General features: G+C 39.1%; 2 protein-coding genes across 2 annotated transcripts in view; one reads left to right on the forward strand and one right to left on the reverse strand.

Moving 5' to 3' along the window:
- The window catches only part of rttn (rotatin), a 34,998-nt gene extending 29,070 nt beyond the window's left edge, over positions 1-5,928 (reverse strand). Inside the window, exons 1-11 of the mRNA XM_030123583.1 lie at positions 5,799-5,928; positions 5,301-5,488; positions 4,929-5,118; positions 4,665-4,763; positions 4,464-4,554; positions 4,254-4,368; positions 2,520-2,670; positions 2,237-2,405; positions 1,419-1,609; positions 1,119-1,234; positions 22-189 (exon numbers count right to left, since the gene is read on the reverse strand). Coding sequence (XP_029979443.1) covers positions 22-189; positions 1,119-1,234; positions 1,419-1,609; positions 2,237-2,405; positions 2,520-2,670; positions 4,254-4,368; positions 4,464-4,554; positions 4,665-4,763; positions 4,929-5,118; positions 5,301-5,488; positions 5,799-5,829 — 1,509 coding nt within the window. The 5' untranslated portion in view covers positions 5,830-5,928. The remainder of the gene's footprint in view (positions 1-21; positions 190-1,118; positions 1,235-1,418; positions 1,610-2,236; positions 2,406-2,519; positions 2,671-4,253; positions 4,369-4,463; positions 4,555-4,664; positions 4,764-4,928; positions 5,119-5,300; positions 5,489-5,798) is intronic.
- A 4,233-nt stretch (positions 5,929-10,161) lies between these two features.
- socs6a (suppressor of cytokine signaling 6a) lies at positions 10,162-15,317 on the forward strand. Its single transcript, XM_030123450.1, has 3 exons — positions 10,162-10,346; positions 10,988-11,057; positions 12,713-15,317. Exon 3 carries the CDS (start codon positions 12,839-12,841, stop codon positions 14,447-14,449), a length of 1,611 nt encoding a protein of 536 aa, XP_029979310.1. The 5' UTR covers positions 10,162-10,346; positions 10,988-11,057; positions 12,713-12,838; the 3' UTR covers positions 14,450-15,317.
- The last annotated feature ends 651 nt before the right edge of the window (positions 15,318-15,968 follow it).

Genomic DNA, 15,968 nt, shown 5'->3' on the forward strand with positions numbered 1-15,968 from the left:
AAGTAATTAGGTCACACATACCTTCTCAGGAGGGAGGACTGTCTGTAAGAGTTTAATGGTGAATAAGGCAGTGCCTGTGTAGGCCAATCTGTGGTGAACATGAGAATTTCGGGAAATGTCTGCTGAATAGCTCTGGTGGAGGCTCAGGATATCCCCCAACAGTTCCATGCACGCTTGCAGCCTCTCCTTCTAAAATACACACAGAAATAAATGTACACAATGGCACACATGCTTCACAAACACATGCACATGTACTCACATCATGCACATGTTCACACACACACACACACACACACACACAGACAGACACTCTCGACTGCACAGTTACTGGCTGGGAGCCAGGAGAAAAATTGTTCGTTCCAGGGGTTAGGAATTGAATGTAATCAGATTTCAGGGTTATTTTGGGACGAGATACAGATCCACCCTATCGCAGTATGAATAAATTGGAACAATCTATTCTAAGCCACTTTGTTCTAGGAGGAAAAATTAAACAGTTGAGGAGAAATACCAGCAGGGGGCAGTACATGAACTGTGCATTGCTCAGCTGGCATGAACAGTTCAGCCCATTCCCATAGGAAAAACCTAGAGGTCTGGCACACAAAAGCTGCTCTCCACATAAAGATGACAAAACAGTTCTCAGGCTGCAAGGCTCTGGGCATGTATTAAACAGCAGAGGGCCAGAGGGGCTTGAGCTTGACAAGTGTATAAGTCCCCTAGCAGAGGAACATACTCTTTAAACAGTCAAGGAGGATAACAAATGCATAGTAGCTAGAAAAAAACACCAGTTTAACACAATCCATTTTGTTGACTTTATACACATAACACAAGAAGACATTTACTAATCAAAAAAATCTCTGCCTGTATAAACTCAAGGTTACAGATAAACAAGCACACACGTGATGTATGTGTGAGTGCTCTTTTGAAACCAATAGGAAGCCTTTGTAACCTTATATAACTTATTCCATTCAATCACACGCATACAGCTCTCCTTGACAGTTGAGTACCGTATGCCTGTGTGTCTGTGCTAAATTGTCTTGTGGCCAACCCAGTTCGCCTTTTCAGTGAAGTGTATCCATTCATCTACATAAGAGCCTGTCATGAATTGTGTTTTGACTTGCCAGCTCCATCCCCACCAGGCTGCGATCATCCCAGACCAGCTCACAAACACTGTCCCCAAGCAGGAGGACGGCGTCGCACAGCAGCTCCAGAACGCGATGGAACACATGTGAACTCTCTAAGGAGAGAAACAGAGCAACAGCAAGAGATTTTTTTGACAAGATCAAATAACTGGCAGAACATTTGGACGGTTAATGTTGCAGCAAAACAGGCGAGAAAATATTTGCATTACCTCAAACAGTAAAGAAGCAAAATTACAAACACACATTTACAAGGATTACAACCCCACCTAATGCTCCTACCTGTTTTAAGAAGCGGTATTGCATGCTCCATGGTAGCTACAGTGAACTGAGCCAATGTTAGCTGCTGTAACTGAAGCTCCAAGACATCTTCCACACCAAGATCAGGTAGTTCCAAATGGGCCACATCTGCAGGTGACTGGGGTGTCTGTCTGGGGGCCTGGAATGCTGCTCCACCTCTATGCGAACTGCCACTGGATGCATCACAGACAAGTACAGAAAAGGCATGATTTGTACTTGGACCTCTCAAATACAAGATGTGATGAACGAGCTGCACAGGAATGGATCATAAAAACTGAATATGCCATCACTTTTAAACACTACAGATCAGCCTCTAGGGGGCTTGTGGTGTTATTCAAATGTAGGCAGACGAATAAAATCCTCCACAGTCTTTCTCACATCGTTTTATCTTCATGTGCAGGCTGCTGGTGTCAGTAGCAATTTTGTCATTATCAAAGCCACAAAAAATTCCTACTGTGTACAAATTTCCAGAAGTATACGCCTCTCTACAACCTCTTGTTAAACGCAATGTATAAAGATCAGAATTGACTAGAGAACTGAATCATAGAAAACATGTCGAAGAGAGAAAGACACATTAAAATAACACCATTTGTGAGTAACACTCAGAAGAAGTGCAATAAAAGCCAAACTGGCAGAAATCCATGCACTCACTACTAACATGAAGAAATACACAGGCACAACACTCTAGCTAGCAACATTATGAACAAATTTACACAGAGTGATGCAGTGATTGTGCTCTTAAATCAGCTTATTAAAACATACACTTACACACTGATGTGGGATTATATTTATGCACACACCTGTTAGAAGTTGCATCCCCATCTTGGCCATCTCCCCGTGCTCTCTGGCCTGGGCGTCCCAGTACAGAGGGCCTGGGGGAGCACTCTGCTGCAGGAGATGAGGCCTGGGAACGTTGGGTACCTCGCACCTCATGGGAGTAAGAGAAGGAGGAGTTTTGGGATACTGGATCTATATAACATGTAACAAAAAAGGACAAAAAAGGAAATAGTTAATGACGATAACATGACATGTGATTAACTACAGTTACATTAATACACCAGGTAAACTAATAAACAGTGCTACCTTGTTTTGTTGAGTAAAAGCTTGGGTCTTGGTGAAAGCGCAGTCTCCTCCTTAGCCCCATACAAAGTTGCCGCAGGCAGGAAAGAGCTTGCAAGTGGAGGTGGGCGGCATCGCCTTTTCCTGAGCCCAGCCTCAACAGTGACAGCAAATTCTGAAAAAGGAAAGTGAAATGAGACGGCACACATTACGCTGGGCAAAATGATTTTGAGAAAATGAAATATAAATAATGACTAATTTCCATCGAGAATAATATGCAGTTGTGTCAATATAATGTTTAATGTAATGGGGAAGAATATGCCACAGTTGTGTAAAAGCAGGGCATTAAGTTAGACAGTGATAGAAAAGTTGCAATAAAGTTCACTAAATAAAAAGGGCAAGTTCTATTGAATTATTGAAGCAGCAATTTGTTCCATGTTCAAATTCCCTGCCCTCTGTATCTAATGACGTCAAGTCTCTAAATCTAACTCTTTTAATTTAGCTTAATAGCTCCAGTAACTCAACAAAGGGACAAGTAAAGCCACCACAAGATGAAGGTACTTTCCCATAATGATTTCTTTTTTATCATGAGACTGTTGGGTGACAGCATGCTAATACTGCTCTGAGACCGATGTAATAGAATGCCATCACTTTATTAACAAAATAGTACTGTTCACCATGGCTCATCAGGGCAAAATGATAATTCCTCCAGCACTTTGTTGATTACATTAAAATTAAGGGCTCATTTACTTTGCACTCATTCAATTTGTTGCTGACAGGATACAACAAAAAGTACAATAAACTTTTGCAGACAAGGAAAGAGAGAAAACCAGTTTGAAGCAAAGCATATTTGTTCAAAATAGAGTTGGGCATTCTATAACTTGCACAACTGCACAGCATTTGCTTTTTTTCAAACCCACTAACATTAAAACTTTTCTAATGCCTGTGTACCTAGTTTTACAGACACTCTTGATATCTAAGAAAGCAATAAAAGAAAGAAGCAATACAAAAAGGACTTCCACACCCTGTAAGATGTATATCATGACCCAGCTGCATCCTCACGGCAATCCAGTACCTGCTCAAGCACAGTAAGCCTCCAGAGACCTCCACCACTCTTACAGGATCAGGGCCATGGAATTATAAATTGGTGTTTTGTTCAAGGACAATATTTGACAGGTTATTATTTTTGTCACAATGGCTAGAGTGCCCATCCTATAAATTCCACAAAAGGTATGATCATTCTAGCCTCTCCACCAAATACACTCAATATAAATGAACAAAAATATTAAGCATCATGAACAAAAGTTGTCAGGGGACCACAACAATGGGTGTGAAATTCTCATTGGACATCACAATATTTTAAGAGAAGCAAGAGCATATTTTAAAGTAAAGACAAAGCAAACACAGTGTTTGTCTGAGCCCTAAGTGAAATGTCTAATAGTTGTAGACTACTCAGATGAAGCAGCACAAGTGTCAGACAAAAAAGTACACCACCCAAATTTTCATCTATAGACTGAATCTTTTTTTGTTTTTTGTTTTTTTTTATCCCAATTTGTAATTAAACATTACCTTGACAGATACGTGAAGCTAAGATAAGTTAAGCTAAGCTAAGATAAAAGACAGGAAACTTTATAATAACAGGAGTTGCCAACCATATAGTTTCAGGCTTGGTCCCAAAACTTACATACTTCAGATACATGAGTACAGACAAAGCAGTGTGTGCCTTCCTAGAAAAAAGGTAATGTAATAGAATAGTACCTTAACAATATTGGGCCTCTGCAGGAAGATCTCTGCGGGAAAGTCTTGCATAATGACATCACGTAGAAGTTCACATGTGGTCCGGACCAAGTTGGTGTTGCTGCTCCTTAGTGAGCTGTTTAAAAAGAATCAAAATTACACACATCATGTATTCAATATTTAATACAGCAAATATAATGACATTATGACAACACATAATTTATCTGTCACCTCTCATTGGATGAAAGTATGTGTCTGTCTGTGTTTGTCAAGGTCAACCACGGAAAGACTGAAAACTTCAGGCATCTCACATTCTCATGCACTGCATGGTGTAGAGGGATAAAGACATATTTTCAGATAATGCACTGTGAGACAAAAAAAGCAGGGGAATATAAACTAAGGGACTAAAAACATTGAAAGTATTGAAAATACCTTTTATCTTGTGAGGTGGTACATCTGTTTGACTTGACATGCTCTTTTGGAAATAGCCCATTTTTGGAAAAGGCTCTTCAGATTGATCTATCGTTGGGGCTAAACATAAACATATTTGAGATTCAAATAACCATTTGCACTCTGCAAAATTGTTACAGGGTATGTGGAAAGTGGAAAGACAACAAATCATCTCATCCCATCTCTGCACTATGATTACAAAATACTTAGCGTATTGTATATCAGACTCTAAACACAGCCAAACACCTGTTACAGTAGTAGCCGGCTGGTTATGAGAATACACTATTGTATGGCTCGGCAGTAGTTCAGGTAGGTGGAACAGCTGGTCCAGAGTCCCATCAATGACAGCTCGCAGTCTGGGTTCCACATTAGGAGACAGTTGGGTGAGGAAGTCCACCGCCCCAACATCTCTTAGCATCTGGGCTGCACTGGGATGCTTCGAAGAAAAAAATGACAAAGTAAACGTTCTTCCTGCAAACTGCAGTGTGGCCAAAAGAAGTCCCTACAGAAATTTTGATCTATACTAAAATGTTGGAAAATCTTTTTTTTTTTTTTAGCTACAAGCGCCCATCCTCCCATTCCACAGCCCTAGATGTAAACTATTAAATCTAATGTTACCTTGGATAATGTGTTGAGCAACTCAAGGACCTCCTCCTGCATTGGCACCTCGGGGAAATTGAACCACTCCAGCAGATACACAAACAACATCTTTTCTTGGACAATATCACAGACGGAAATCAGGGAATGGTCCAGCTTGCACAGGATGTTTTTTAATGCCCGAACTCGTATCTCCACTAAAGAGTGGCCTAGGGTTAACAGACAACAAGTAATGTATGAAAACGGGATCGATGTATGTAAAGCAAAGTTTTCGCTAAACGGTAACAGAGATATTCGGTAAACGTCACCTTCTAATTTGTTAGCTAACATCAGCGTTATGTATTAGTTATTTCTGTAAGTCTCCATACAATTCTAGCCTGCCAAACCCTGCTAATAGTAGTGTTAAAGTAAAGGTACAGGTTTGATTAGTTAGCATAAGCGGCTAATGTTAGTTAAGCAAGTGAAAGTTCAGGATAAGTCAGCCTTCTTAGCTAGATTTGCTCATGTAATTTAGCCTACCTATTTTCTTTATAATGGGAGATAAGTCCATGTTCGCCGTCTTCAAGAATGCTCTAGACAGGTTTGTCAGTTTGGTGGGCAGTTGTCTGCTACAGTCATGTCAACAACGCCTGCTCTGCCCGGGTTTGTTTTCAACGACCGCGCCAGCGTCACCCTACTTCCTGTATGGATCAAGATGCGTTCAAGGCCTTCAGAACTTCAGGAGAAACTGGATCAGAGCGAACTTGGTACTGTGCAGTGATGCTAGCCAAAAAATCTGATCATAATGAAGACTGTAATGGCTTGTCACAAATCATCAAGACAGATTAAAAAAACAAGACCAAACAAACCGAGATATTATTTGTCAAAAGGGCTTCACAGTTGAGGTTTCTGACAACGAAGCTTCAAGTTTGTTCAAATTTAAACCTATTTTTTCCAGGTGCCATAAATATTTCCTTGCCCACCACTTGTAGGCTCCAGCACTTGTCAGTGACTCAGAGTGCTCTGTGTGGCATACCACACTCAAGTCATTTCTCTCGCCAAGATAATCAATGTTTCAAAGCAAGTTTAAAACGACTGAAGGTGTTTGCTTTGCCACTGTAATGAAGTTTTGACATCCTGTCAACAATCTTTTCAACCACTGATCCTCTCAAAATCAAAGTTGATGTTCCATGTCTCTCCAGTGAAGTGTAGGCATAGGCTACATTATTTTCTCACACTGCATTAATGTATTTGCACAAGATCTCACCCTTGAGATGTGATGTAGGCTTGATGCTTAGAATGGGGTGATAAGCACAGGGTGATAATTAACAAACTCAGTAAATGATAAAATGACAATAAAAAAAAAAAAATCACATAGCATTTGAGAAATCTGTGGAGATATGACACCATAATTAATTTGGTATCCTGCTGTATAATTTTACAGTCTGAGACACAGGGAAAATTGTGTGTTATGATAGTTTCATTTTAGTCCTTGAGTAATTACAAACAATTTTTCTTCACAATTGTTTACATATCAGTTAAGGCCACAATTTATATAATCATTTTCCATATGCATTCTGAGCCAATTATTCCCATTCACAAAATCTTTGTAATTAAGTGTTGTATGTACAATACATATATACATATAAGCATTTCAAATATTTGCCTGCTGACCAGAATTGTGAATAGGTTTTGTGTTTAACTAACTGTCTGAACAGCACAAAAAGGATAAAAGATGTGTTTCATCTACACTGAGCTCTGATACAACGGAGGACTGGAGTTTGTAGTAATGTTTTGACAGTCCAGAAGTTAGAAAACATTGCAGTGTTTCTCTCTGAAATTCAGCATTACCACATCATATCTGTTGAAGGAGGGCACTGTCTTCCAAATAGGTGAGCAGGCCTTTTCCTGAGAGAAAACTGTATTGCCTTAGGTCAGACTAGAACTTCTCAATAGCTGTTGAGTGTTTGAAACAGCACATTGAAATATTTCATCATATCAAACATGCCGTAAGTTGTAGGAAAACACCACAAAATGCTTTTTTTCCCTACATATAAATTATATGTACTAGGTACTGAGGGCTGTCAACCTCTTTTTTCATTTTATTTAATGCATTACCTTTTTTTTCCAAAGTGAATTTAAACATTTTATCATAACAAACTGTTTTAAAAATGTGTTATATTGTGTCAGGTTAATCCGTGATCTGCCTATGAGTGTTCTTGAATTAATCCTAACATGATATGAAAATCAAAATATTTTAAATACTTTGAAGCTAGGTTTACCGTCTGGCATGATCTCAATCTTAAGACTAAGATGCTTAGAGCTAAAGATCATCATCAAGGTCATCAAACTCATTTTAATGTATTTGGCAAATTGAACAGAAACACTGAGCTGCTGATGATCATGAAGCAGCTGTCTGTCAAAGGCAGGAATAATCTCAATTTGTTGAAAATTGATCAGAGTATGTAGAATAAATAAAACGTAAATAGGAAAGGTTTTTCAAGTTAAGTCTAATATCAGGAAAATTTACCAGGCAAAAAGACTTGCCTGTTAAAGTTATAGCTTTTAAAACAAGGTCAAACGTGTTAATTAATCATGGCATTATCATAATTGTCCACAGTGCACCACCCCATATGGTAACAAAATACAAGGAGAAACTACCAGAATTAATAATGTGAAACCAAGGGTGATCAAACCAATCCAAAGAACGTACTGCAAGAATAGACAATTTATTCATTGTTTTAATCAGGAAGTCATTTGGAGTGAGTTCAAGTCTCAATAGCTGAATCACTATATTGTATGTAGACACAGATGGTGTAACAGTAATTAATGCACAATCTTTGAAGACCTCTTAAAACCTCTAATAAAGGAAGAGAAATCTCATATTAATGATTCATTTAGTCATGAGTTACTCGGTGATCATTAAATGTAAAAGAGAATTACAATGAAATCACACTGTGGCAGCATAACAATGAGGGGTATGGGCATAATCCTTTCCATAAATGTGCAGACTGTATTTTGAGGCAAACCCTTCCCTTCCTATGTTATTCCACAGTCATTCCTGAAACAAAACCCAAGTGGTCCCACTGGTCCTGTCACTGTTTGACATGCCTGCTGTACCCGTCTTCCGCTCCACTGCAAGTGTTGAGGATATGAGGGTAGGCACCGAGGGGCCCCCGACAATCCCCTATTGGCAAAGGAGTCAAGTCAAAGGACTGAGTCAAACTACAGAAAGGGCAGTCATATTGTGCAAATAATTTATGGCTGATACAGCATTCATTTGAAGTTAATATGAAATAAGAGGAGCTTCCCCATGTGTAGAGGTGTGTCATTAGGGTGTGTGGCCTCGTGTGACTTGTGCTTTTAGTTGTGCTTTTATTCAAATGATGCTGGATGTATGGGTCTTTAGTAAGGCACATTTTCCTCTCTATGGTGTTAGACAATACAATGCAGATACTGTCAGATAATTACTATCAAACTCTTAAAGTTCAATACATATATATACAATTGTTGACTAATAGACTGCTATTAGTAATTGTTTGATTTGTTTATCCTGTCATGACCAAACAGAAATGATTATGCCCACAGCTGAATATTTACTTGTTTCTTCTGTCGTAAGCAAATATCAAACAGACTAAAGTTTGTTTGTCATGTCTAATTTAGCTTGTAGAAACACTGCATCCTTGCTTTGCCGTGTCCTTGGTGCTATATCTAAGAGCTGCCAACCCCCCCACCCCCCCCCCCCTCCTGTGCCAACACATCAAGTGAAGGCAGCTTGATCAACCCTAATAGGGCCTGGTAATTAGAGGCTTTGCATAGAGCTTGTCTGCACACAGCTGCCCTAAGCAGGTTGGGGAAGGACTGCCATACACTTGACAGTGTGGAAAAAACAATGTAATGTTCAGAATATAGACCAAATTAGCATGGCAGTGGTAAACACAATCTACTTTAAAACAATACTGACACTAATTAGGCAACCAATGTATCATTTCAAAGTTCAAGTTTTTTCTGCTATATCAAACACATGGAAGTCTTAGAGACTCAATTTGATATTTCTGGAATACAAATTAGAAAGACCTCCTGTACAAAAGGCTAAACACAACCAAAATTTAGTTTAAAATATTATTACTTACTTCTCTGATAACTAGAGTGGAAAACTTTGCCATCCAATTGTCTGAAATGAAAGAAAAAAAAAATTAAATAAAAAGAATAGCAAGCACTAAATTTCCTTTACGGTCTTTACATGAAAAGCCCAAATGAATTGGATGATGCATTTAAAGCCTGCTATTCTAAATCACTTTAGAGACTGCATAACTAATTCCATGCAGGACAGAAAACCGATTTGAATTGATCCTTCAGAGATTTTACAATATGTTTTGGCAGAAAAGCATTTTTATTTGTTCTCCCCTTTCCTATGTTTTAAACAATACCTCAATGAAAGTCTGTGGCAGAACAGTGGTAGAATCAGGTGTAATGTAAATTGATCCAAATTTTAAATTAACCTCTGTGTGCAGAATTATCTTGTATAATGTTGGAGTTAGAGATTATTCACAGCCTGGTATAATTTTGTATCTATAGTTTTTTGGTTTTTTTTTTTTTTTCAACAGCATAAATGGTTTTAAATTAAGTTCCCTTTTTGTTCATTTTTTTTAATGCTATCAAACACATTGTACTAATTTTACATGATTTTTTTTTTATCTGATAGTTTTAACCATAGACTACCAAATTAATTTCCCCCTTGATTTTTAGCATAATATAAACGCAGTTTCTTAATGCCTGGGCTGCTCAAATCTAAGCGATATGAAGGATGTAAACCTAACAGCCTAATACATCCATGTGTAAAAACTTGATGTCGCTTCTCAGTGTCTGATTCGCTGCATCTGCATCTGCTCCCAGAATTCAACAGGCAACAAAGGAAGAAAGGAAGAGGCCGTAGCTACAAAGTGTTAGCCAACAAAGGCAGAAAGATGTCACCTTATTGTGTCAGTCTAGTCGACTATGTATACTCGCAAATGTAGAGAAGTACTAAATCCGGCCATATAAATACGTTGTACCTTCGTATCAACGCAGAAGACGACCCGAAGAAAGGTAATGATATTTATTTCCGACAGCAAATGTTAACAAAGCTAGCTGAATTATATAGGTAGTGAGCTAGCTCAACATTAGCCAAGCTAACATTAGCTAGCAATCGTTATGGAGCGAATCTTCCATGGACGTCTCCTACAAAACAAATGTCAGCATCTCCGGGATGTTTTTAACAAATAAGGAAACAAGACATGATCAGAAAAAGACGGTGCAAGTTGGGCGTTAATTAAAAGCTTATAGACCATGAATTGGCTCTGTTGTGGATATGCTAACAAACCGAGGGTTAACTATTAGCTGGTTAATGTTAGCAAACAACCAAGCAGGGCATCTGCTAATTTAGTAGTTTATATTGAACAACCATACTTTGTTTCATGCGATTTTAAGATATAGAAGTGTTGTATTTTCTCATGTGTTATTCTTTGGCTTATATTGTGTCATGTAAGGTATAGTTTAAAAAGCGTAGGTAGGAAAGCTAAATGCATGCTGTTGTGTGCGCAGGCCTAACCAGGTTGGGCTAAATCTTGCTAGCGTTACTGTATAAGTCTTATAACATTTTTGGTTAAAGGCAAGATATAGCGATTTATCTGTTGCAGACGTCATGTGTAGTTCAAACACTTAAACGATTTGCCTTTGTCGTTTCATAGCATCAAATGAAAGGTGGTGGAAGTGGAACTTGACCTATCCATCTGAGTCACCATTTTCCTGCACATAATGGTGAGTAATCAGATTGCAGATGTCTTGCTTATCAGCTTTATTTAGGTGCATACAGGGATGCATGTCTGACTAAGTTAGTCACGGAGTTACAGAAGCTAAAGGTTAACATTAAATAAATTTTATAGGCTGTTAGTATAACAACTAACACAACCTTCATAAAATAAGATCAGTGAGTATTTAAGAGTGATATGTTTCCTAATGTAGCCTTCGAAATCCAGCAGCCCGGATGAAAAACAAAATGAAGACTGAAGTTGTGATGCAGGATATCTGCTCAGGTTTTTTAAGTCTGTCATAGGAAAACACTGAGTAAAGTACACCATCTTGATACATAGTCTATAGTGATAAATGCAGCAGTGCACTGGTCTTCAATACAAAAGCAATTATATCAAAGATGTGTTACGGCAACATAGACTATCCAAAGCATGTACGGATGTCTATAAGCAAATAATTTTAGTACCAATTGCTTATGCATGACTTGCAACCAGAACCAGACAATGCATATAAACTAAATTATCTTATTTGTCTTTCCTTTTATTCCCTTTACAAATTTGTGTAATATGCACAACAATGTACTTGCTCATCCAGTATGACCGTAAAAGGCACTTATATACTCTACCCTGTCCCCGTGCCCAGGGATTGTACTTTAAAGCTTTGATTGTGGTCGAGTGATATGGCAAAAAATGTCACCCTACTGAGTATTATATTTGTCATGATGTATGAGTCGATAATATTTCCAGTCCAAAGAGTATTCTAACAATGCCCACAAGCTGATGAAAAGAAGTCTCAGAGGATAAACATTAAAGTTTACATGGGAAGCAGTTTCATACTCTCATTGTACTGACACAGGGACTTTGTCAGTACAATATAAATCTTTGGAGATTTAAAAAAAAAAAGTTAAAACTTAAGTCATTCATCCTTCATTGCATTATCTTTCAAATACCACAGATTCAAACATACAGATTTATGACAAAACCTAATGTTTAACATGACAGAGAAATATCGGCCACTGCCAGTGATGCTGATACATCTGCTATGCTGATACCAATATTGGCTGATAAACTGGTATATCCCCTATTGTATTTACATGGGAAGACAAGAACCAAAATAAACCTAAACATGATCATTTAAGTACTAATTTGTGAATTCATTGATTGTACATTGGTGCAGAGTTACACCTGTTTGTACATTTTACTGTTCAAAGTGATGGTGATTTCAGGGTTTACAATGTGCAGTAAATGCCTCCCTGTTCCTGTCTCTGTTATTTTAACACAGACAGTAGCAGGAACAGAAGCAGTACATCTGTAAACAAGACCAACACACAGACACTTGACATAATTGTTACTCCATGACTACTTCAGTACAAACATTTACTTAAACACTGTGCTGAATAGCCGTCACAATTTACTTGCCAAATGGAAAATCTATCTGCTTATTATTATTTGCTTATCTTTGTCATCTACATAAATTTTATTTTCCCAACCTTAAATCTTTGAGTATATAACAATTAAAATAACTGTAACTCTTTTGTCTTTCCAAATTTCCAAATCATATTGTAAATGGGTAGAAGGCATTGTTATGAATATAATCTAATTTTCAATAATGTGATGTGCTTGTAGCTGAAAATATTTATATCTGTATTTCTTTCTTTTGTTTAGGGTTTAATGGTTCAACTGTATGCATGACTTGTCTCGTGTGGCCTGATGGGAGGGCACTGTGGATAGTACTTTCATCAGGATACCAGGAGAGTCATCACATGCCCCCAGTTTGGAGGGCCTGTCAGAATGAAGAAGATAAGCCTTAAGACCATCCGCAAGTCCCTCAGCATAAAGGGCAAAGAAGAGGGGGACTTTGTCATGCTCCAGCAGCCCTCGGTCACCACAGAGTTCTCTAAAGAAGAGCCACTTTTTGGCGGCTGCTACACCAAAGACCTTTCAGGCAGTGACCTTGGTGGAGAAGAGGACAAAGGGGGACAGAATAAGGGCCGTTCAAAAAGCGAGGGCCTGATGGGATCACTAAAGAGAAGACTGTCCACGAAGCAGAAGCCAAAAGTGAAAGGTGGTTCCTCAGCCATTGGTTCCTTGGATGATGAGGATACCTTCTCATCTTCTTCTGTGCCGATCAGCTTTAATGAGGTGAAAGCTCAGAGACCCCTTAGATCTGCGTCCCTACGGAGTCACCATTATAGCCCCTCACCGTGGCCTCTACGGTCAGTCAACTCTGATGAGGCGTGCATCAAGATGGAGGTCAAAGTTAAAGCCATGGTTCACTCTCCTAGCCCAAGTCCCAACTTAAATGGTGTCCGGAAGGAATTTCATGATTTCCAAATGGAAGGGCTCTTTCAGGACCAAGCAGAATCTTTAAAGAATCTCCAGCAGCCACAGAATGGTGAGCTGCATCTAAATATTGATGAAAATGATGTGCCTGTGGTACTGGGGTTGACGCCTCAGGACTACATACAGTACACAATGCCTTTAGATGAGGGAATGTACCCAGAAGGGTCTCACTCCTTCTGCCTGGACAGCTCCTCTCCTATGGAGGTGGTGACTGAGGCAGACAGCGGGTCCCTTCACACAGACCAGGGACAGGAGGAACATGAACTTATTAGTGGGATGCCTCCAGATCTCTTCATGGAAACCTCAGTTAATGGTCTGCTCCTTGGTTCTTCTGGTGTTATGCTCCAAAGCTCTAGAGTTGAGGTGCCACCTCCCCTTTCTCCACTGTTGCCGCCCATTACAAACAACGGACATATTCCCAGGACTTTTTCAGGCTTCAGCTCTTCAGATAGCCAGGTAGCTGAGAGAGTAAGGCACCACCTCAACTTTGACCCAAATTCAGCTCCTGGGGTCAGTCGGGTGTACGACTCAGTCCAGAGCAGTGGGCCCATGGTTGTGACCAGTCTAACCGAAGAGCTGAAGAAGCTGGCAAGGCAGGGCTGGTACTGGGGCCCAATTACACGCTGGGAGGCTGAGGAGAAGCTGGTTAACTTGGCTGATGGCTCATTTCTGGTCAGAGACAGTTCAGATGACAGGTACCTGCTCAGCCTAAGTTTCAGGTCACAGGGCAAAACTCTCCACACCCGCATTGAACACTCCAATGGACGCTTCAGCTTCTATGAACAACCAGATGTGGAGGGACACACATCCATTGTTGACTTAATTGAACACTCCATTAGAGACTCAGAGAATGGAGCCTTCTGCTATTCCAGGTCTCGCTTACCAGGGTCTGCAACCTACCCTGTCAGATTAACCAACCCAGTATCTCGGTTTATGCAAGTACGCTCCCTGCAGTACCTTTGTCGCTTTGTCATTAGACAATACACAAGGATAGACCTGATTCAAAAACTGCCCCTGCCTAACAAGATGAAAGATTATCTGCAGGAGAAGCACTACTGAGGACACAGACAGGACAGTGATAGAGCAGTTTTGCACTTTTGTGTTCAGTTAAGAGATTTAAACAAGGTTTACAGACAACCGTAACTTTGAGATGATTGATTCTGGTGGCTCTTGAGTTGTGTTCAGGTGACTCTGTCACTGTCTGGTCCTCCATTCCACTCTTCTGGGTTTATTTTAGCTGGTTTTAGGAGGCCCTACTTCCAGAAATATAGGGCAACATGTTATCTATTGCAAATATAGCAGAGGTATACAGCCAAGTTTGTTAGTTGCATACACTAAGTGCAGATATATTAGACATGCATTGTGATGTACGGTTCAGTGCATGTGAAGCAGGTTGTCAGGAATCTGTCATCTGCATTACAGTTGGGCCTGAAGAAAACTACAACTCTACTCTTTATATTGGTTCTTCAAATACTGAATTTAAAACTTATCCAGTTCTTATCCACTAAATTGTATATGTCAAAGATTAAGGGACAGAAAGGCATTACTGCAAAGTTTTTGTCCCATTGAAGCTCTGTGCAGACTGAATTTTGATCATCCTTTGCATTTCAAATTGTGTAATGTCACATTATCTGTGCTGTTAGAAAAAGAACAAAACTAGGCTGGAATTGCAAGCGATGTGATGGCAACCTTTTGTTTCCATGTTGACCTTTACTGAAAGGAAAACAAAAAACTTTCCAATGGTTTTATTGCATTTCAGCTTTTGCAACCCTCACTTCTTATTGAGTGGTTGTATTTTCATTAAGAAGTATTTTTTTAAGTGTTGGGTTACTGGTGACACACTACAAATGCATTTAATATGCATGTTTATTTTTTGAGATTCATACTCATTCAAAGATTGTACCACTTAATCAAAACACCATTTCAAGAAAAACATACCAAATGGGTGAGATACATGATCAAAAACATTTCGAGCAAAAGATGTGCAAAATTTTCCAGTCTGTCAGATGCTTTCACAGTGGGATCACAGTAGTAGGCTCAAAATGATATGGCTGCATGTAGCCATTTTAGAATGTGCAAACCTAAAGGTACTGACAATGCTGGATTTTCACGTTATGCTGTTTGTAAAAACAGCATGAAGTTGTATAAACATTTTCAAAACATGTTAATAAAGTTAAAAAAATTTTTGCATTAGGAATGTTACAAAATCAGCACTGCAGCTCAGGCCTAACAACTTTGTAACTATCTGTAATGCTTGTACCTGCATGTAGTAAAGGCTTTAAGACTGTCGATTAAAAGCTCTGTAGACCTACTCCAAATGAGAGAAGATGTTACAGTAAAAGTGGAAAAGATTTTGCCTTTATTAAAGTACAACTCTAAGTAAAAGGCTGTTTAATGAACAGCTGCATTTATTGTAGGCAGTTTATATGTAAAGAAAATTGCCCTCAATTACACTACAACAAAAAAAGACCTCTAGTCAATTGACCCATATCTGTATTTAGGGATGGCTGTGTCTTAGTCTCTTAATACCAGTAATAAGCTGGACCCAGATCAAAGGAATCCTGAAAGTGGTGTGAGC

This window comes from Sphaeramia orbicularis, chromosome 20, assembly GCF_902148855.1.
Source record: "Sphaeramia orbicularis chromosome 20, fSphaOr1.1, whole genome shotgun sequence".
NCBI lineage: Eukaryota > Metazoa > Chordata > Actinopteri > Kurtiformes > Apogonidae > Sphaeramia > Sphaeramia orbicularis.